Raw genomic sequence first — 18,121 nt, 5'->3', positions numbered from 1 at the left:
TTAAAGTTCAATTCAAACTAGTTTGCTAATTTCAATTACTTTACCCTTTTAGGCAGTACATTAACACAAAACTCTTGAGTTAAACTACTAAAGTGTATTATGGTGCATATTTCACGATTACCGCAGCTATGCGTTTATGGTTCTTTGCGTCTTCTAATCCCCGAATTACTTAGTTCACATTATTCACGTGCATCCGCGTGCCTTGTTTACATCTTACACGCGTCGCCACGCGTTGCCACGCGTCCCACCAAATACGGTAACTAATTTAAACCGATTCGATAATTTGATCCTTTATACGCCGAATCGATCTCAGCCGATCCTCAAATCTCACACAAAAAACTGAATCAGGGCCAGGGCATACATAACCTCGCCGGTCGCGTGTGATGTCATGTATATTGATTATCTACTCTTCCACTTTCTTCTTCGCACCCTTTTCCTGCTTCGCCTGCGTTTCTCGTTTCTTCCGCTTGCGCTCCTTTTCCGCTTTCTTTACCCGCTCCGGCACGGTTGAAATCTCGTCCCGGTCCACCGGTTTCCGCTTCAAATCGGCCCTCGTTCTCTTACTCACTTTTCCGAGCCTCAGCATCCACTCGCTAACTTCACACCCAGACTCCTTCATCACGTTCACGACTACCTTCACGCTCTCGACGTCATCTTTCGTAAAGAACGTAACCGCTTTACCCTCTTTACCCGCCCGACCTGTCCGACCGATCCGGTGGATGTACGACTGAGCAGACTGCGGCACGTCGTAGTTCACAACCAAGTTCACTCCCTTCACATCGACACCGCGGGCCAGGACGTCGGTGCAGATGAGCACCCAGATCTCGGCTTTTTTGAATCGCTCGACCACGGCCCGGCGCTGCGACTCGGTTCGGTCCCCATGAATCACGTCAACGTTGACGCCATCGTAGATTAGTTCGTGCACCAGTGCATTCGCGCGCTCGACAGACTGCACAAATATCAGCACTGGCGGTGCCATGGCACCGCTGGCAAACATCTGGCGCAGCGCAAGCAGTTTCCCGGCCTCGCTGCCGGCGTACACCAGTTTCTGGTCCACGCTCGTGGCCGCGGTCCCAGGCGATATCAAAATCCGGAGCGGATGGGTCATCATGGCCAGCACAAGCGACTCAGTCGACGACGGCATGGTCGCAGACACGAACATGCGTTGTATTGTCTGGCCGCGAAGATGGTTGAGGATCGCGTCGGTCTGGGATGCGAACGTGTGGTCAAACAGCTTGTCTACCTCGTCAAGCACAAGATGTTTGATATTGTCGAACGACACTGAACTCAACGCCCGCACTAACCGCAACGGTGTCGCGATGAGAACATCGCCCGGTTTCGCAGGCGAATCCGCCGTCAGACGTGCCAGCAGCGACTTGGTCAGCACGTTGACCTTCAAATCTCTTGTCAACACCGTGAACGTCTCTGCGACCTGCACTGCCAGCTCCTTCGTAGGCACCAACACGAGCACTCGGAGCCCATTGCCTTGTTGCGTCAAGGCATGCACAAGCGGCAGCACATACGCCAGCGTCTTTCCCGACCCTGTCGGCGCACACGCAAGCACATCGCGGTCATGTAGCAACCCTGGTATAGCTTCAGCCTGGATCTGTGTCGGCGCCGCAAACTTAATCTTCTTGACTATATCCTCGTTCAGTCCGAACCGGGTGTTCAGTTCGGCAAACGAACTTAGCGGCACAGGAACGTCTGGGCCAGAAATCTTAGACTTGCCGTATGCAATCACGGACTCGGCTTTCTCGGTCTTGCGCTTCTTTGTCACTGGTTTGGCCGTCGTATGGGAATGTGTGTGGAAAAAGTCCAGCTCGTGACTTAGCTGATCCTCGCTCTGTACTGGCTCGGTCTATTCGTTAGTAACTTGTATGCTTTGTATTGTCTCATTCACCTTATTAAACATTTCAACATCGTCTAATCGTGCTCCCCGCGACAACAACCTGAAAAAGTCCATTTTCGATTGGGCCAAAAACGTTCAAAAATCTCGAAGGGACAAAAAATAATTTTGTGCGGCTCAAATGGGAGAATTCAAGTCTGTCACCCTAACGGTCACGTGCACTACTCTTCACTTGAGCATCTCGACTTTCATCTACTTTCTCGTGCAGCGCAGCTATCAAATGAGTCAACCGTACGCACCGACGACGTACACGTCTTCGTCGTCATTTTTGTCGTCTGCCGCAATGCGGTCCAAGATCCCGCTTAACGAAGACGCACGGTTATACCGTACGTCTGCACAGCGGGACATGTACGAGTCGCTGGCCGAGATTTACAGTATCATTGTGACTTTAGATTTTGTCGAAAAAGCGTACGTCAAAGACTCAATCTCACAAGGAGAATACACGCCTGTCTGCAGCAAATTGCTTGCGCAGTACAACACCATACTCAAGAACCAAGCTGTTGCGGCCGAGTTAGGTGATCTAGACAGGTTTTGCGCCCGCTACGATGTAAGTGCACTTGCAGTATGTACGTATATTGGCTGACAAGCAGATCGAGTACACTTCGGCGATATCCAGGTTACGAGTCGGGATCCCGGCGACGGTTGAGAACCCAGTCACGAAAGAAGTCGACTACCCAACAGCGGCATCGTCGCCTGCGCCAAACAAGTCGGCCGCGTCTGCGCGAGCCGCGGCGGACGCGATTGGGAATTTCATCACATTTATGGACGCGCTGAAGCTGAATTACAAAGCGAAAGACCAGTTGCATCCGTTGCTGGGCGAGCTGATGACGAGTTTGAACGCGTATACTACGCAGGACTTTGAAGGACGGGGCAAGATTATTGAATGGCTCATTCGACTGAATGCGATGAAAGCAACCGACGAGATTTCGGATGACCAGGCACGGCAGTTGCTGTTCGACATTGGCGACGCCTACAAGGCTTTCTATGCCATGCTGGAATAAATCGTGAAATTATCTACTCTAAACTCTGTCGTAGCACTCTCATACGCTCGTCCCGGACCTGGCGCTGCACGGCAAGGTACTGTCCTAGCGGCGTTGACTCCCACTCTATTTCCTTCATAAACTCTCTAACCATTGCCGTGTTTGCTGGCCCAAATTCGACGTTCTTGCGTTTATCCTGGATGTACTTGCTGTTGAGTTCGAGTCTGTCGACGAGCTCGAGCAATTGTTTAAAAAACCTAACATTTTGCTTCTGCTTCGTGCTCGGTTTATCCCTGCCTCGAGCATACCGTTTCAACGTAATCACGCATGGCACGACAAGTTCCGGGAACGCAATGTGTTTTGCATACAAGCCGTAAAACTCGAGCACGCACTCGACGATCTTATCGCACACGCCGGTCTGGTAAATTTTAGTGCCGAGGTATGCCGTGTTGGCCCGGATGTTGTGGTCAAAATCAAACGGGTGCAGGGTTGATGGTTTGCCTGGTTTCGTGACCGCAGTTGAGGTCAGCATCTCGGTGATGTCAGGTAGGAGCGGGATGTACACGTCGGTGTCGCGTGCAAGGCCGAGTAAAGTGTGGAACAAGGTGAAGCGGAGGGGGAAATACTGCGGTGCAGGGATGAGTCGCATTGCACCAAGTGTGACCTGCACGAACGGGTAGATCAGCGGTCGTAGTGGCGAGGACTCGGCTGCTGCGTGCAGCGACAGCACGCGGCGCCAGAAATCCAGCGAGTGGATGTACTGCCAGTTGTACACTGCCTTGTACGAGTCTTTGGTCTTGTGCACGACTGAATTGCGGAGATGTATCGCGAGCTGGCGGATGTAGTCAAACGCAGTCTGGTACGCGACACCTGAATTCAACCCGTACAGTGACGCGGCCGAGTTCTTCATGAAGTTTATCAGCGGCATCGTGTGCACGGTGGTCTGTCTTGCGTTCTTGATCATGCCGGCGTACGACGTTTTCATGCACAGCTCGAGCATGCCTGCGTCTCCTGACTCCGCGATCGAGCGCACGACAACCCAGGCTGATAACCGTGTGGGTTCGTGCGACGACTGCGACCAGATATCGACAACCGTTTTGATGAAGGACTTGATGAACCGACGGAAGGTTGCGAAATACGGCACCAGTTTCTCGCACGCAGTCAGCACTGCTGTCGTAGTCTTAGGTTCAGACAGGTCAGCCAGTAAAGCTAGCAAACTCGAGGATAGCGACTTGAGTACCGGCACGAGCTGCTGAAACTTTTTGCTCGCGGTCGAGATTGTGCGTCTGCCGTTGTCGCCGGTCAGAACTGGCACGTGATGGTCCAGCACGACAGGGAACTGTGTCAGCGTTAGCATCACGACGTCGTTGTAGACTTCAGGATCGGTGATTGTGTATTTGTATTTCTTCTCTGTGTCTTTCCCGACATTGACTGCTGCTCTAAACGCGACCGCGACACGGTTCAAGGTCTTGATTGAGTTTTCTTCGACCAACGCGGTCTTCCATTTCGCGACCTGTGCTCTACTTAAACTCGAATCCTTTTCTTTTTCTTCTTCTTCTTCTTCTCCTTGTTCATCGTCTGATACGTCAGACAAAATATCTTCATCTTCAAGTTCTTCTTCACTCTCATTCAACAGGTCCTGATCTTCCTTCTCTAAAAACTCAGTAAAGTCACCGACTTCTCCTTCATCTTGATCTCCATCAACAGCAGTGAACAGCTCTCTCGTGTCTTGATCAACTGCACTGTCGACAGCTTTCTTTGCTTTATCGGGTTTGCCAGCATATTCCTGCTCAGCAGTCGGTTTCCGGCGCTTGTTTTTAGCTGTTTTCTTGTTGAACGCTTGCACAACCTTTCTTTGTTCGATAGTGTGCTTCAAATGGTTTTTTTGAAACTTTTTTGTTGATTTCTTTGCCATTTTTGATTCTTCAGTGGGAAGTGAACGACGAGACGCAGAAATATTTTACGAAGCCGCAGCAAAGCCGGGTAAAGTATGTATTACCTAACATATTATATAAGCAAGTACAGGCGCGTCAAGCAAAAACAAGAGACGCGTCGATGTTGAGCAGGGTAAGCATCATTTGCACAGTGAACTCTTCCTCCTTCTCATCACTTTCAGTTGCAGCAACAGAGACGACGTCATAGTCATATTCATCTCTATTATTCTGGGCGGTATCATCATTGACTTCATCATCATCGTAGTTACGACGCGTTCTTCGTTTGAATTCAGCGACTCCTCCCATTCTCGCGACCCGATCCTGCGCCAGTTCGAATAAAGCGGCTGAAGCATTCTGTGCAGCTGTACGCCATTTCGTAGTCAGCGCGACAAGAGACTCATCTTGAGTCGAAGTTTCGTACTTGAAAGCCTGTTTCGCTTGTTGAAGTTTCTGATTCAATTGGCGCAAGGCAATGTCGACACCAGTTTCTTGTTTGATGAGAAGCGGATCAATCGTGAGTTTATCTAGTCAGTTAATATAATCTTGATTACACCCATATAAATACTAAACCAGATCGAAGAAGAAATTTCTGACGGAATTTGGATGGAGATGTCGATGGAGTAGAAATTGGAGATGAGAACAGAACGCGTTTGGTAGGGCTCGATGTTAAAGTTGACGATTCGGATCGCTTTAAAGGTGATTTAAATGGTCTTTTTAATTCTTTCGTTGGTGTTTGCATTTTTGATTGAGGTTGAATGAGCTGAATGCACTGAATGTGTTATTTTCACTGAAGGGATTCACTGAAGGGATTGAGATGAAGTTGATTTGGAACAGGATGTCAAGTACACTAAACCCTCATACTTACATTATGCAAAAAAAAATACACTAAACCCTCATAATCACATCACAAACCAGTCAAGAAGGTCATACTCTGTTCATGTAATGTCGTACGTGATGATTGATGTGTATCGTAATGCCGTCTGTCCTATTCATGCTTGTCACGTCGTCACATCGCATAAATGTTAACACAGTGTAGCTTCAATACTCCAACTTCAGTCATTGCACATCTCTTATTGATCCTCAATGCTTGCTGAACTGTATAATAAATACGACTATTGGATACACTGTACCAGGCAATGCAATGCGTTCAACGATAAGAGACTTCAATTTGCCTACGGTAAGAGAGATCACGGATTGTACAAGTCTTTAATGACCCGTTTGATTTGGTCAACCAAGCCTGCCCCGACTGTTCCTGTGCGTATTTGCAATTCGACCGTCGAGTCACAAAACGACTCCAAAGCGCTGCCTAGTTCAGCTAGCATGTCTTGGTTTAAATTTGATCGCGCTTCTTCGCACAGCAAGCCTAAGACCAGCCCGAGGTATCCCCTCACGTCCGGCGCGTACGACGACTTAATTTGTCCTGCTTGAGTAAACATTTCCACGAACTTGTCCGTGCGATCGAGCAAAATGTGCTTTGCAGGGCTGTCGCAAAAGTTGAGCAGCAGCCCGAGCGCAAACAGGGCTGCGTTGGCAGGAACGCCGTAGTCGTCGTCTGCGTGATCATGCAACACGACGGCTACAGTGGACAGCAGCACATTGACGGTTGCAGACGTGCAGACCAAGTCGCACGCGTGAGCGGAAGAGTTCGTGATCAAGATTGCAAACCGCAAGATCGCGAGCGGCGACGGCATGCATGGGACAAGCGGGAGTAATGCGCTGACGAGGGCGCATGTTTGGTCCTGGTCGTATGCCGGAGTCGGCATCACGGACGCACCAAGTTCCTCTAGTATACATACCGCGAGATTGATGTCGTGGTAGTTTTCGTCTTTGGCCATTTCAAGTGTCAGTTTTGTGAGCACCGGCCAGAGCGGTAAGATCTTTCCCAGCAGCGTGTCGCGGTCACTGTACTTTGTCACAAGTTCGAATATACTGGCTAGCGCGATCTGACGCTGGGAAATAACGGACGGGATCAGTATGTCGTTAGCGTACGAGCGTACAATGGTATTTCGTAGATCAGTCACCTACTCTATTAGTCTATGGCAAATCTGGAATAAATACGTACAAGACTTTTTGCTATTTTGCTGAGTTTGAGCGTACGTGCAAGGTCAGTCAGGTCAGTCCCGTCATGCAGCATGCGACTAAAGATTTCAACAACATCATACTCCGTGACAAGGACATGCGCGACTGCTTCGTCTGACACGACGCTAAATAGTACAAACCCACTTGCAAACGACGCGACCGGGTCTGTCAGGTCGTGAACTCGAGAAGCAAACCTATTGACTGCGCCTGTTGCCTTGAACGCAGTCACGAACTTGCGGTCTGTACACTTCAAGGCTAATTCGACACACGTACTCCTTGTTGCTGTCAACGTGCCTGATAGACCGTCGAGCAAATAGTCCATTTCGTGACTGAACTTCGCTGTTTCGCCTGATGCTCTAAGTTCATGTATTGATTTGACTGTCACCACTTCATCTTCATCGTCATCATCGTCGTCATTATGCAAATCTCGTATTCGTGAATGAGTAGTCGGACTATCTAAATGACTGCGTTGAGACCCATACGTCACAGTCGACCTTCTCGAGTAACTCTGCATACTTGACTGAGACTGTGGAACATGATCTGCAACGTCCATGACCGGTGTAGATATCGTGACTGATCTTGATTTAACTGGACGAGCAGACAAAGCCGTGACGAGGTTTCGTCTGGTTGGACTTATTGAAGTCACTTTGTCGAGCATATCCCAAGCATCTGTCTGTTTGCGTCTAGATTTGCATGGAGTGACAGGTTCATGGTTGTAATTGTCATTGAATTCATGTCTTTTTCGTGTAGACTGAGTAGAAACTGGTGATTGTCGCTTCATTGTTGTGAAGTACGTCGATGCTACCCAACATTAATTTCTTCCCTCGAACAATTTCTTGTCAGTAACATCACGACAGCAACAACAATGGCAACGATATCAGTGCAAGATGCGCCTTCAACGGTGACTATTTTAAAGCAAACACCTCAATTGCTGTCTTTAATGACGTATGTAATACGTTAGAAAGATCGTAAGTACTAATAAGGCAGGATAATACGTGATGTCAGGACTCAAAGAGGTGATTTTGTATTCTACAGTAACAGAATCATTAGACTGTTAGTTGAAGAAGGATTGAATCACTTGCCGGTTGAAGAATGTGTAGTATCAACGCCGACAGATCTAAGCTACGCTGGACTCAAATTTCAAGGAAAGATTTGTGGAGTATCGATTATGAGAGCAGGTGAAAGTATGGAGCAAGGACTACGTGATTGCTGTCGGTCTGTTCGAATTGGAAAGATTTTGATACAACGCGATGACGAAACTGCTGAAGCCAAGTTGTATTATGCCAAATTGCCTGAAGATATTGCATCTAGATGTATGTTATCATGACGTCCTACGGGCCCTGCGAGAAGTCTAACGAGACAGATGTGCTGTTATTAGACCCAATGTTAGCAACAGGAGGTTCAGCAATCATGGCAGTCGATGTTCTTATTAGTAAAGGAGTTCCTGAAGAAAGAATTCTGTTCTTGAACCTGATTTCGTCGCCTGAAGGAATTGATGCATTCGCTGCCAGATTTCCAAAGTTGAAAGTCGTGACTGGGTTTATAGATCAGGGTTTGAATGACAAGAAGTGAGTTCTTTACGCTGTCTATACGCTTTTTTACTAATCTTCAGGTTCGTTATACCTGGACTAGGTGATTTTGGTGATAGATATTACTGTCTGTAATAATACAATACCCTCCCTTGTTTAAGCACATGTTATGTACAATACCCTTGATTATTGTATACGAGTACTGGACAATGTACGATACCCTTACAGTTTATATCGAAGACACGTAGAACAAGAAACAGTCAAAGTAGAGATAGATGGCAGTGTTTGAGCTGATTGCAGTTGTTTGTGTGTGTTTAGGAGGTTTATACACTTTCATTGCTGCTGTTGCTCATTTCCCACGTAAATCAGTTAAATCTGAAGAATGTTACATCAGCTCAAATGGATCAGGTCGATTAGGACAGATCGAGGATGAAAGTGAAGTTGAAATCAGTGTGATTGTGCCTGCATATAACGAGAAGGAGCGGTTACCTGGCATGTTGACTGAAGCTATAGAGGTGTTAACAAAATGGGGTATTACATGGGAGATCATTGTTGTTGATGATGGAAGTACTGATGGGACTGATCAAGTTGCTGTTAAGTTTGAAGGTGTTCGAGTCTGTGTATTGGAGAAAAATAGAGGGAAAGGGGGCGCAGTTACTCACGGAATAATGAGATCAAGGGGAAAGTGCGTTTTGTTTGCAGACGCAGACGGTGCTTCTCTGTTCAATGACATTCACTCACTCTATGATGTTTTACCAAAGGACGGTATAGCAATTGGGTCTAGAGCACATATGGTCAAGTCCGATGCTGTCGTGAAGCGATCGTTCATACGCAATTTCCTAATGTACTCTTTACATACGTTACTTTACATCTTTGGCATCAGGTCAATTGCAGACACGCAATGTGGGTTTAAATTATTTACCAGATCAGCTGCTGCTTCAATATTCCCACATATGCATAACGAAGGCTGGATATTTGATGTTGAGATTCTTATTTTGGCAGAAAGAAAAGGAATCTCAGTCAAAGAAGTGCCAATTTCATGGCATGAAGTTGAAGGCAGCAAAATGGAATTGGCAAAGGATAGTGTCAAAATGGCATTTGATTTAGTCATCATTAGATTTGCTTATTTATTTGGTGTCTATCGAGATTAAATTGTATTATATTGTATATAGTATATAGATCTGTATGCGTACTTTAGTAGTAGAGTGGTAGAGTAGTAGTAGAGTAGTAGTAGCAGTGTATAGCATCTGTAAGCAATAAGGGTTTAGTAGTAGAGTAAGCAATAAGGGTACAGTACTACAGATCAGGGTCTGGTGTGGGATGAAAGAGCATAAAAACATTACATTTAAACCCTTGCGTCCGCCGGACATGACACAGATCCGATTACCCCACGAATCAAAACAAGCATTATCGGAATCGCGTATTTCTTGCTTTATAAAATTAAAAGTAATCGGAATTGTTAAATCAACCTTTGTTTAGTCTAATTTTGTCTTTTTAGTCGTCTACAAATCAATATGACGCAACCGGTCAAAGTGGGGTGAGAAATGGCGTGTGTGACCCTCAGTGTGACCCTCAGAAAAACTAAATTTATAAAGTCCATCGTCAATCCCACCTTCCCGTTCCCACTCCACACACTCACACAAAATGGACCCTGACTTTGACGTACTGGTAAATGACGTTTTTGAAGGACTACGTAATAAACCAACATTAATTGAAATATCGTCTCCTAATGTTCAATCTCGAATCCTGTCAATGGGTTCAAGCGGCATTGTCAATTCTTCAAACGCCACGCTCGCAAGTCACGTCTTGTCCATACTGCACACTCTTTCAAACACCGGGTACATAATTAACGGCATTAAACGATTAGACAACAACACTCTCCTTGCATCAGTCATAATAGACGACCTCGAACTGGTGTGGATTCGGCTCGAAAATAGTTGGAAACTGCATGAAGTTAGATTATACGCCATGGACGAGTACTGCTACTGGAGGTCATGGCTCCCGACCGTGGCGGAAGCTGAACACGCATACGTACTCCATCTCCAACAAAAACGAACGCACAACACAATCAAAACTCTCTTGCTCGCATCAAACATCATCTCGCATCAGTCGTTAGTATCACATGCCGAACTCCAGTTCAAATCTGCATTATTGGACCACCCGGGCTACTGTGACACGTCTGCATCCTCGCTTTCGGAACGCGACTACTGGGCTGACTACGACGACAACGACGACGGCGAATGCGAGTCTGTCGCGCCATCGCCTGAACTCGCAAACTCATTGCGCACAATAAAGTTCCTACAAACAATGTACTCGGACGACAACTCCCCCCGACCGAAATCTCCCATCGCGTTCGTCAATCACGAATCTTACGGCTACGCATTTTAAGCTTCTTGGCATTTTGTTTACTTGTTTACGGTTTTGTGTTGGTTATGTATATATAGTATAATAGTTATTGGTTAATCACGACTTCTCATTTGTTTCCTTTGAACTCTCAGACTGAACCTCGATCACAGTCTCGTCATTACCCGTACTGTTCTGTCTTGCGTCAATCACCTCGTTCTGTGCCGGCTCCCAGAACCGTTTCTGCTTGTGAATCAACAGACGGCCTGCCCATGGTGGCAAAAACACAAGCGCAAACCCTTTAAACCCTTTAATCTGGTTCCGCTCCGCAGGCGAGTCCAAGTCGTCTTCCTCAACAACTGCCATGTGCCAACTCCATCCGTCCCGCTTGTCGTAATTCTCTGGCGTTATCCTGCCTCCCGAAACCTTGTCAATGATCCACACGCCGGTGTTCAAAATAATGTACGTTATAATACCGGCAATCAAACCGTACGCAATCGAGTACGTGAACGGCATGATCGCAATGGTCAAGAACGCAGGCATCGCGTCGCCGAAATACGTCCAGTTAATTTCAGTCACGGCAGACATCATCATGGACCCTACAATAATTAACGTCGACCCAGTCGCCCACGGCGGAATCGACGCAAATATCGGCGCAAAGAATAATGACACAAAGAAACACAGCCCGGTGACCATAGCCGTAATACCGGTCTTGCCACCTTCGGAAATACCAGCACCAGACTCAATGTACGCAGTCACAGGCGAGGTTCCTAGCAAAGACCCAACTACAATTCCGCCCGCGTCAACAAGGTACGCCACAGCCGAGCCTTCGAAATCACCAGTCTTCTTGTCCATCGCGCCAGAGAACTTGGCCATCGAGTACAGCGTGCCTGTGCAATCCAGAATATCGACATACAAAAACGTGACTAGCGCAAGCCAGAAATGGCCTGACCCTCCAGGGATTGAGCCAATGTTCCATTCTTGCACGGTCAACAGCTTTTCAATCTTGTGAAACGCAACCACGTGCTTGAAGAAATCAAAACGCGACTGACCAGCGTCATCGTAAGGGAAATACGTGACAGGCGTCGTCCGTGGCCACGAAATAATCGACACCAGAGCGATACCAGCAATAATCGCGCCCTTGACTCGGTACAGCATCAGAAATCCAGTCACGAAACCGCCGCAAAATATTCCCAGCCACATCGTCTTGGACGTCATCTGGTGCTGGCTGCACAAATCAGGATCAGAAGCGTATTGCGCATCACAGCCAGACAAATCAACTGGTGTTGACGTTGCTCCAGTCACGACACCCAATCCTGCAGAACCGTATAATCCAATCAACGTCAAATACAGCCCGATTCCGGCCCCTGTCGCCAACTTGATTGAAGTCGGAATCGACCGGGCAAGCCACTGCCGAATTCCAAGCAACGACAACCCGATGAAGATCCAGCCTTCAACGAAAACAGCAGTCAGCGCCAGCTCAAACGACACCGAGCCGGAACCATGATAACCGACAACCTGGTACGCAAAGTACGCATTCAAACCCATTCCTGGTGCCAGTCCAATCGGCATGTTGGCAAACAACCCCATGCAAAACGTCGTCAGGCACGAAATCGCAGCTGTCGCAGTGACCAAGTCCCGGTGCACGATCTCTAAGCAAGCAGAATACTCTGGGTTTGCATCACACACTGGATCATCAGCAGTTCCGTTGCACACACAAGTACCGCCCGAATCACCAGCAATAGTCGCGTTGACTGAGATAATATACGCCATTGCAAAGAAAGTGGCCAGTCCAGCTCTGATCTCAGTCGAAAATAAAGACCCGACCCGTTCTCTTCTAGCACCAGACCCTTCTAATCTGAACCACTTTCCAAACGCCGAATGCGCGACTCGCATGTTGAGCGCATGGATTCGTTCATCCAACTTCATCTTTGCCCTAATTCTATTCTTCTCGCGACTACTCAAGGCGCACGAGACTCTTTTATATATTGATTCTCAATCTCAACTGATAACAAGATAACGCATAAAAGTATGTCTCGGTTCTTCGTAGTGTAAAATAGTCAAATGCCAAGCCCGATGCCCCTCAAACAATTTTGCAGCCGCAAACAATTAACGTTTGAATACCGCCACCGCCAAGTTTACAGTGCAGCACAGACACGGCGCTAACGTTGTTCTAGTTAGAATGTTTCTCGGTCTTGCCCGACACATTGCTGAACAACATATAACAATAGTGACAGTACCGTAGACTTTGGTGTAGGATTTTAACCCAATCCCATTGTGAGACCATTTAATACTTCCGAATCAAAGTCAGGTGAACAATGCAGTCTGTGGCTGAAGCCATGTCACCCACCGGAACAAGCCATTCTACTCGCACGGGCTTACCCGGTCTCCATCGAGGCCATCGATCTTGCTCTCCATTCAGGTCCTTTCTATGTATTCGATTAGTCATCCTTTCGACGTCCTCGCTCTTCTCCGAGTAAAAAAAAACTTTACCTTCTTAACGTAGATCTGCAGCGCAAAAAACACAACGCCAATGCAGCTCAAGATCGTGAACATCCATCCGGCTCCAATCCCGTTCTCGATAGGAACAGTGACAAAGGTCCCAACAGCGGCAGTCATGCATCGGATAAACGTGTTTATTGACACTGCACCACTGCGCTGATTCGGCATCGAGTCAACCAAATACGTCAGAGTCGCAGTGAAAATGATTAATGACCCAAATCCAAACACAAACGTCCCGACAAGCTAATTCGTTAGCTTCAGACCTCTACGTATCAGCACGTACGCACAGGAACAAACCAAAACACGCCTTTCTCCAACGCCCATCCAAAGATCAACATCCCTCCACAAACAAGCACACCGGCAAACACCATGTTAACCCCAAGTCTGGCCTCAGGCACCAACACGCCGTTATTCTCTTTCAGTGCCTTCTTTATGATCCGGTCGGCCCATCTTCCCCCGGCGATACTGCCGAGAACGTATCCGAGTCCATTGGGAAAATACATGATACCCGTGATTAGCGACGAAAACGAATACGGCGGGCGGACAAAATACAAGTCGATTGTGTTGTTGAAAATGTACAGCCCGCCGTAACCGAAACTGTTGTATGAGATTGCGAACAGAAAAGACGGGTACTTTAACAGCTTAAACGCTTTAAACGGTTCAATGAAGAACTGGTATCCTTCACTCACATAATACTTTGTCCGGTTACTCTCTTTTCTCTTGTCTTTCTTTTCTTGCGCACTCGGATCGATCGGTTTTCTGACTAATGTCTCCGGCAACAACACCATGATTTGCAACAACGCCATAAACCCAAGTATGGTCAAGAAATACTGCGGCGCCCTCCACCCCCATCTATCATTCAGCGCCCCAGCAATAATCGGCGTGATCATCGGCCCGACCAGCGGTCCCAAGTAGAAATAGCTATTTGCCCGGCCTCGTTCAGATGGAGTGTAGATGTCACCTATCGCGCCTGCGCCGACAGACTGCGACGACGCGGCAGCACCACCAGCCAAGATCCGAAATGCAATCAGCATGCCGATGCTATTCGACAGTGCACACCCAATACTAAACCCCACAAACAAAACAAAGGAGTACAAATACACCGCCCGTCGGCCTTGGATCTCGCTCAAGTAGCTCCACCATAACGGAAACACGCCGAGTGAAAACATGTAAAACCCAATTGACAACTTATCCATTAGCCCACTCCTCTTCATTTCAAAGACGTACATTGATGACAGACAAATCGGTGCGAAAATACGCGGCAATGTCATGCACAGTAGGATAAATCACAGCGGACCCCATCGCAGGCACACACCCCGCAAACGCGTAAACGTACACCATCAGTAGCTTGGACTTTTTCCCATACTCATGCGGATTTTCAAGCTCATTGAAAACGCATACCTTGTGCAAAACACCAATTGCTTCTCTCCGCCGTGCTTTACCGACACTTTTCTCAATCACCGCCAGGTCAGTTTCCAACACCTTCAGCACTCGAGAATCAGCAGGCTCAAGCATAACAGTAGAAACAGCCCCTGGCTCAATCTCAATAACCACATCGTCTTTTGCCATTGCAAATTCATGTCTTCAAGCCGGTGAACGAATCTCATGAAAAGATTACATGCCCCCCACGTCAGTCACAGAATTGCCTATATGCGGCTCAGTTCTTTGGGCCCTGGTTCGTGAACCTTATTCCTACTGTCGCACACTCATCCATCGCAACAAACGAACGCATCAACATTCTCGACAAACATACGCTACCAGCGTACAAGTCTCAGCCGCATGCACCTACACAAATTATTGGCAAAACAAATCATATTAATAGCACAAAAGAATATAACAGTATAAAAACCATAGCAAAATAATGAAGACCAGACGAAAGAAACAAATCATACAAATACAAAAAATTCGTCTTACTAACACATCAGGTCTAAGTAGTCATACGCAAAAACCAACAAAAAAAAGTCGGAACAGTCGTTCAATTCGTACCAAATGCTGATCTACTCCTCCTCTTCTTTTTTCCAAACGTTACACAAGTCCCAAAATAGCATCAAGGATGTGCACAACCATGACCATATCAAAACTACCTCTCGATTAAACTCCCTGTCCCCCATCCCTATTCTCACAGCGTACTTGATTTAAAAGATACCGAGGAAGATGGCAATGGCAACAAGACCAGAAAGCGCATACGACGAAGACGATGTAGAGGCAGCACCGGCAGACGAAGACGAAGCAGCGGTTGAGGCAGAGTTGGAAGCTTCAGTGGTGGTAGCCTCAGCGCTAGACGAAGTAGCAGCAGCAGTGGATGTAGGGACAACAGAGGTAGAGCTAGAAGCAGCTTCACACCTGTAATCGTTTCCACGGATGTTTCCGCTCGAGTTAAGCGAATCAAAGGCAGAGCAGTCAAAATCACCCTCAGAGTCAATGCTGACCGCACCACGAACAACATTCAAAGCGGGGAAGCTTGCGTTGAAAAAGTCGCCGTCAAGAATGATGGCACCGGCAACGGATGTGACCTTGGGGAAAGTGAAAGATTCAAGGTCGGTGTTGTTGGCAATCTCAATACCGGCAGCACCAACGGTGGTCAACTGAGGAAAAGAAATACGCCTCAGATCCTGGTTCTTCTCAATAGCAACACCGCCAACAGAGGTCAAATTGGGGGCAGAGAATGACTCAAAGTCGTTGGAGATAAGCAAGTAAGAAGCGTTAACAACAGACATCATAGGGGTACTGATAGATGAGATTCCCTGGAGAGTCAAGTTGTGGGCCCACAACAAGTCAGGGAACGCAACAGCAGTGTTTCCGTTGTACGAAATGTCAGCCTGGTAAGAGATAGAAGTCAAGCCCATGGTGATCTCATCCAAATTCAAGTTGTTGTTAATCTGCAAGTTGCTGACAGACGACAAGTTGATTCCATCAAGAGTAGTCAAGTCAGTGTCGGAAATCAACACATTGGAGCAGTTAGTAACACCGTTGGTGAAAGTCAACTGCGAAACGGCAGGCAACGTGATCCAGTTAATGGAGCCAACAGTCTCAAGAACGGGAAAAACAAGATCAGTCAAGATAGTCAGTCCGTTCAAAGTGAACGCACCGCCAATGGTAGTCAACTGAGGAGCAGAGATAGATGCAATCTGGGTATTGTTGCTGCAGACCAAGTTTCCCATGATCTCCTGGATTCCGTTCAAAGCAGCGGAGCCAAGAGTCTCGGCTAAGATGATGTTACCACCAAAAGTAGAGCAAGACGCAAGGTTGTCGAGATCAGCCTGGGTAGTAATGGTGACTTCAGACTCATTGCAGGCACTGGCTTGGGCTAAACGTGTTAGTAAATTGAATTTTGAATGGAATTGATTGTTTTGTTGTGAATGCTGACTGATCAGGCTGAATTCCAATGGTCCGCACACCACAACAAAGCAAATTCGTCATCGGAATAACAAAATAAACATACCAGAAACAGAGGCAATTGAAGCCAGAGCAAGAACAAGAAGTTTTCGGATCATTTTAGATGCGATAAGACTAATAAAAAAGTCAACTCAGTTTATTCAAAAGGGGGCGCTCAGTCATTGGCATGAATGAATAGAGAATTGAATGACCAAAACTATAAACATGAACACGCAAAAACACAAATTACATACGTTGATTTTTGGAAGAAAATAGAAGACAACGGAAAGTGGAGTATGAGAAAAGGTGAAGGAGAAGAAAAAACGGAAAGAAAGAGATAAAAAAAAAGGAAGGCACGCCAAAGAAGGACGAACGAGGACTCGCCGAGGCTGGGTCAACTAACTATTGTGCGCAAAAGTAATGTGGGTCAGTGTTTACTACTTACCGAGTTTGTACTTAACTAGTTAAATCCAAGCTAAGTTAAAATTATTCGGGTCAGAAATACAAAGTATGTTTAAGGTTTACAAACTGCATTAATTATCATAAATAACGTTTAATATTGAACCTTGACATGTCTCTGTTCACCATAATTTCTATAATTATCTACGTTTGTTTCACCTTTAAAATGCCATATCTGAAAATCGAAATTTACGGAAATTATTTTGGTACCAAAATCATCTTTAAAACTTCACAAGAACTCAGTTTGTGCTATTTATAGTACGCACCGGTAACTTGAACCGCGGCATTGGTGTTTTCCGTATCTCAAACTTTAGGGTTAGGCGTCTTTCTTTTTCTCTCAAAGAAAGCACCACTATAATTTATATTACTATGCCGGTGCATCCGTTCACATTCTAAAGAAGAAATGGGCGCAATGATGTGATTTAACCGAATTTTATTAGTGCAATCTGGCCGAATCCAGCTCATCGCTATAAACTGAATAGATTCGGCCATTTTCTCTAGTTCGTTGACTAGTCATGTTACTACATTCGGTAATACTATATTGCCAATTCGGGTTAAGTGTAAACATATTCTTCCGATCATGCCGTGGAATGCCCTGTTTATCTTAACAGACCTTTAGTGTGTCGTGATCGGTTTTAGGCGTAGCGCGTTAGTTTGGTTCTGTCTCCTCTCATCGTAGATCATCTCTTGTTTTAATCGATTTCGCTTGTTGTCAGCCTACAAAACCCTTAAAGTCTTGCTTTGATAAGAGAGTGAGTTTCAGAACCCAACACTAGACCCTCAGTTCGTTATCAGATCGTTGTCATATGTAATGGTTTTGTGTTGCATTTTTCTTCGGCATGGTTACTCAAATGCTTCCCTTCTCAGGTGTAAAGAACCAGAAAAGAACGTAAATTAAGCGGCACCAAATGTCTGAGTCATTTGGTCTGACTCAGTTAACTAATAAGAAGTAGTCAGTGCAGAGAAAAACACAGTTTAACAGTGGGACACGTTAGTGAAATCAGACAGAATGTA

At 46.5% G+C, this 18,121-nt stretch overlaps 11 protein-coding genes across 11 annotated transcripts; 4 read left to right on the top strand and 7 right to left on the bottom strand.

Moving 5' to 3' along the window:
- Nucleotides 1-29: 29 nt before the first annotated feature.
- V1512DRAFT_264370 (P-loop containing nucleoside triphosphate hydrolase protein) lies at nt 30-2,159 on the bottom strand. The gene is made up of 2 exons (XM_066916683.1): nt 1,901-2,159; nt 30-1,858 (listed from the first exon to the last, which is right to left on the bottom strand). The coding sequence occupies exons 1-2, from the start codon at nt 1,961-1,963 to the stop codon at nt 404-406; spliced, it is 1,518 nt and encodes a 505-aa protein (XP_066771048.1). The 5' UTR covers nt 1,964-2,159; the 3' UTR covers nt 30-403.
- Nucleotides 2,115-2,930, top strand: V1512DRAFT_226848 (vacuolar protein sorting-associated). The gene is made up of 2 exons (XM_066913859.1): nt 2,115-2,453; nt 2,497-2,930. The coding sequence occupies exons 1-2, from the start codon at nt 2,127-2,129 to the stop codon at nt 2,905-2,907; spliced, it is 738 nt and encodes a 245-aa protein (XP_066771047.1). The 5' UTR covers nt 2,115-2,126; the 3' UTR covers nt 2,908-2,930.
- On the bottom strand, nt 2,921-4,801 carry V1512DRAFT_209054 (Noc2p family-domain-containing protein; the record flags this gene model as incomplete). The annotated part of the gene is made up of 1 exon (XM_066913457.1): nt 2,921-4,801. The coding sequence occupies one exon, from the start codon at nt 4,799-4,801 to the stop codon at nt 2,921-2,923; it is 1,881 nt and encodes a 626-aa protein (XP_066771046.1).
- On the bottom strand, nt 4,605-5,639 carry V1512DRAFT_29187 (uncharacterized protein). Its single transcript, XM_066918272.1, has 2 exons — nt 5,391-5,639; nt 4,605-5,344 (listed from the first exon to the last, which is right to left on the bottom strand). Exons 1-2 carry the CDS (start codon nt 5,557-5,559, stop codon nt 4,917-4,919), a joined length of 597 nt encoding a protein of 198 aa, XP_066771045.1. The 5' UTR covers nt 5,560-5,639; the 3' UTR covers nt 4,605-4,916.
- On the bottom strand, nt 5,622-7,978 carry V1512DRAFT_264363 (uncharacterized protein). The gene is made up of 2 exons (XM_066916682.1): nt 6,883-7,978; nt 5,622-6,841 (listed from the first exon to the last, which is right to left on the bottom strand). Exons 1-2 carry the CDS (start codon nt 7,678-7,680, stop codon nt 6,008-6,010), a joined length of 1,632 nt encoding a protein of 543 aa, XP_066771044.1. The 5' UTR covers nt 7,681-7,978; the 3' UTR covers nt 5,622-6,007.
- On the top strand, nt 7,659-8,660 carry V1512DRAFT_264360 (uracil phosphoribosyltransferase-domain-containing protein). Its single transcript, XM_066916681.1, has 4 exons — nt 7,659-7,844; nt 7,887-8,212; nt 8,263-8,467; nt 8,512-8,660. The coding sequence occupies exons 1-4, from the start codon at nt 7,765-7,767 to the stop codon at nt 8,561-8,563; spliced, it is 663 nt and encodes a 220-aa protein (XP_066771043.1). The 5' UTR covers nt 7,659-7,764; the 3' UTR covers nt 8,564-8,660.
- A 13-nt stretch (nt 8,661-8,673) lies between these two features.
- V1512DRAFT_264358 (nucleotide-diphospho-sugar transferase) lies at nt 8,674-9,663 on the top strand. The gene has a single exon (XM_066916680.1). It carries the CDS (start codon nt 8,704-8,706, stop codon nt 9,577-9,579), a length of 876 nt encoding a protein of 291 aa, XP_066771042.1. The 5' UTR covers nt 8,674-8,703; the 3' UTR covers nt 9,580-9,663.
- Nucleotides 9,664-9,997: 334 nt separating this feature from the next.
- Nucleotides 9,998-10,897, top strand: V1512DRAFT_264357 (uncharacterized protein). The gene has a single exon (XM_066916679.1). It carries the CDS (start codon nt 10,073-10,075, stop codon nt 10,814-10,816), a length of 744 nt encoding a protein of 247 aa, XP_066771041.1. The 5' UTR covers nt 9,998-10,072; the 3' UTR covers nt 10,817-10,897.
- Nucleotides 10,892-12,700, bottom strand: V1512DRAFT_291847 (permease family-domain-containing protein; the record flags this gene model as incomplete). The annotated part of the gene is made up of 1 exon (XM_066918270.1): nt 10,892-12,700. One exon carries the CDS (start codon nt 12,698-12,700, stop codon nt 10,892-10,894), a length of 1,809 nt encoding a protein of 602 aa, XP_066771040.1.
- Nucleotides 12,701-12,924: 224 nt separating this feature from the next.
- On the bottom strand, nt 12,925-15,058 carry V1512DRAFT_29028 (major facilitator superfamily domain-containing protein). The gene is made up of 4 exons (XM_066918207.1): nt 14,501-15,058; nt 13,561-14,460; nt 13,265-13,516; nt 12,925-13,200 (listed from the first exon to the last, which is right to left on the bottom strand). The coding sequence occupies exons 1-4, from the start codon at nt 14,840-14,842 to the stop codon at nt 13,150-13,152; spliced, it is 1,545 nt and encodes a 514-aa protein (XP_066771039.1). The 5' UTR covers nt 14,843-15,058; the 3' UTR covers nt 12,925-13,149.
- Nucleotides 15,059-15,067: 9 nt separating this feature from the next.
- On the bottom strand, nt 15,068-16,972 carry V1512DRAFT_264349 (uncharacterized protein). The gene is made up of 2 exons (XM_066916678.1): nt 16,716-16,972; nt 15,068-16,580 (listed from the first exon to the last, which is right to left on the bottom strand). The coding sequence occupies exons 1-2, from the start codon at nt 16,765-16,767 to the stop codon at nt 15,409-15,411; spliced, it is 1,224 nt and encodes a 407-aa protein (XP_066771038.1). The 5' UTR covers nt 16,768-16,972; the 3' UTR covers nt 15,068-15,408.
- Between the last annotated feature and the right edge of the window lie 1,149 nt (nt 16,973-18,121).

Source organism: Lipomyces arxii (assembly GCF_038497795.1).
Source record: "Lipomyces arxii strain Phaff 12-163 unplaced genomic scaffold V1512scaffold_10, whole genome shotgun sequence".
Lineage (NCBI taxonomy): Eukaryota > Fungi > Ascomycota > Lipomycetes > Lipomycetales > Lipomycetaceae > Lipomyces > Lipomyces arxii.
Note: the sequence above shows the minus strand (reverse complement) of the source record. Positions and strands in the feature narration are given on the sequence as shown.

Coding starts and splice junctions, on each gene's coding strand:
- V1512DRAFT_264370 (XM_066916683.1), bottom strand. CDS start 1,963: ATGGACTTTTTCAGGTTGTTGTCGCGGGGAGCACGATTAGACGATGTT. Junction 1,859..1,900: donor ATGTTGAAATGTTTAATAAG/GTGAATGAGACA, acceptor ACTAACGAATAG/ACCGAGCCAGTACAGAGCGA.
- V1512DRAFT_226848 (XM_066913859.1), top strand. CDS start 2,127: ATGAGTCAACCGTACGCACCGACGACGTACACGTCTTCGTCGTCATTT. Junction 2,454..2,496: donor GGTTTTGCGCCCGCTACGAT/GTAAGTGCACTT, acceptor GCTGACAAGCAG/ATCGAGTACACTTCGGCGAT.
- V1512DRAFT_29187 (XM_066918272.1), bottom strand. CDS start 5,559: ATGCAAACACCAACGAAAGAATTAAAAAGACCATTTAAATCACCTTTA. Junction 5,345..5,390: donor GAAATTTCTTCTTCGATCTG/GTTTAGTATTTA, acceptor TTAACTGACTAG/ATAAACTCACGATTGATCCG.
- V1512DRAFT_264363 (XM_066916682.1), bottom strand. CDS start 7,680: ATGAAGCGACAATCACCAGTTTCTACTCAGTCTACACGAAAAAGACAT. Junction 6,842..6,882: donor GCAAAATAGCAAAAAGTCTT/GTACGTATTTAT, acceptor CTAATAGAGTAG/GTGACTGATCTACGAAATAC.
- V1512DRAFT_264360 (XM_066916681.1), top strand. CDS start 7,765: ATGGCAACGATATCAGTGCAAGATGCGCCTTCAACGGTGACTATTTTA. Junction 7,845..7,886: donor CAATTGCTGTCTTTAATGAC/GTATGTAATACG, acceptor CTAATAAGGCAG/GATAATACGTGATGTCAGGA. Junction 8,468..8,511: donor CAGGGTTTGAATGACAAGAA/GTGAGTTCTTTA, acceptor ACTAATCTTCAG/GTTCGTTATACCTGGACTAG.
- V1512DRAFT_264358 (XM_066916680.1), top strand. CDS start 8,704: ATGGCAGTGTTTGAGCTGATTGCAGTTGTTTGTGTGTGTTTAGGAGGT.
- V1512DRAFT_264357 (XM_066916679.1), top strand. CDS start 10,073: ATGGACCCTGACTTTGACGTACTGGTAAATGACGTTTTTGAAGGACTA.
- V1512DRAFT_29028 (XM_066918207.1), bottom strand. CDS start 14,842: ATGGCAAAAGACGATGTGGTTATTGAGATTGAGCCAGGGGCTGTTTCT. Junction 14,461..14,500: donor CCGATTTGTCTGTCATCAAT/GTACGTCTTTGA, acceptor CTAATGGATAAG/TTGTCAATTGGGTTTTACAT. Junction 13,201..13,264: donor TGCAGATCTACGTTAAGAAG/GTAAAGTTTTTT, acceptor TCGAATACATAG/AAAGGACCTGAATGGAGAGC.
- V1512DRAFT_264349 (XM_066916678.1), bottom strand. CDS start 16,767: ATGATCCGAAAACTTCTTGTTCTTGCTCTGGCTTCAATTGCCTCTGTT. Junction 16,581..16,715: donor TTCAATTGCCTCTGTTTCTG/GTATGTTTATTT, acceptor TAACACGTTTAG/CCCAAGCCAGTGCCTGCAAT.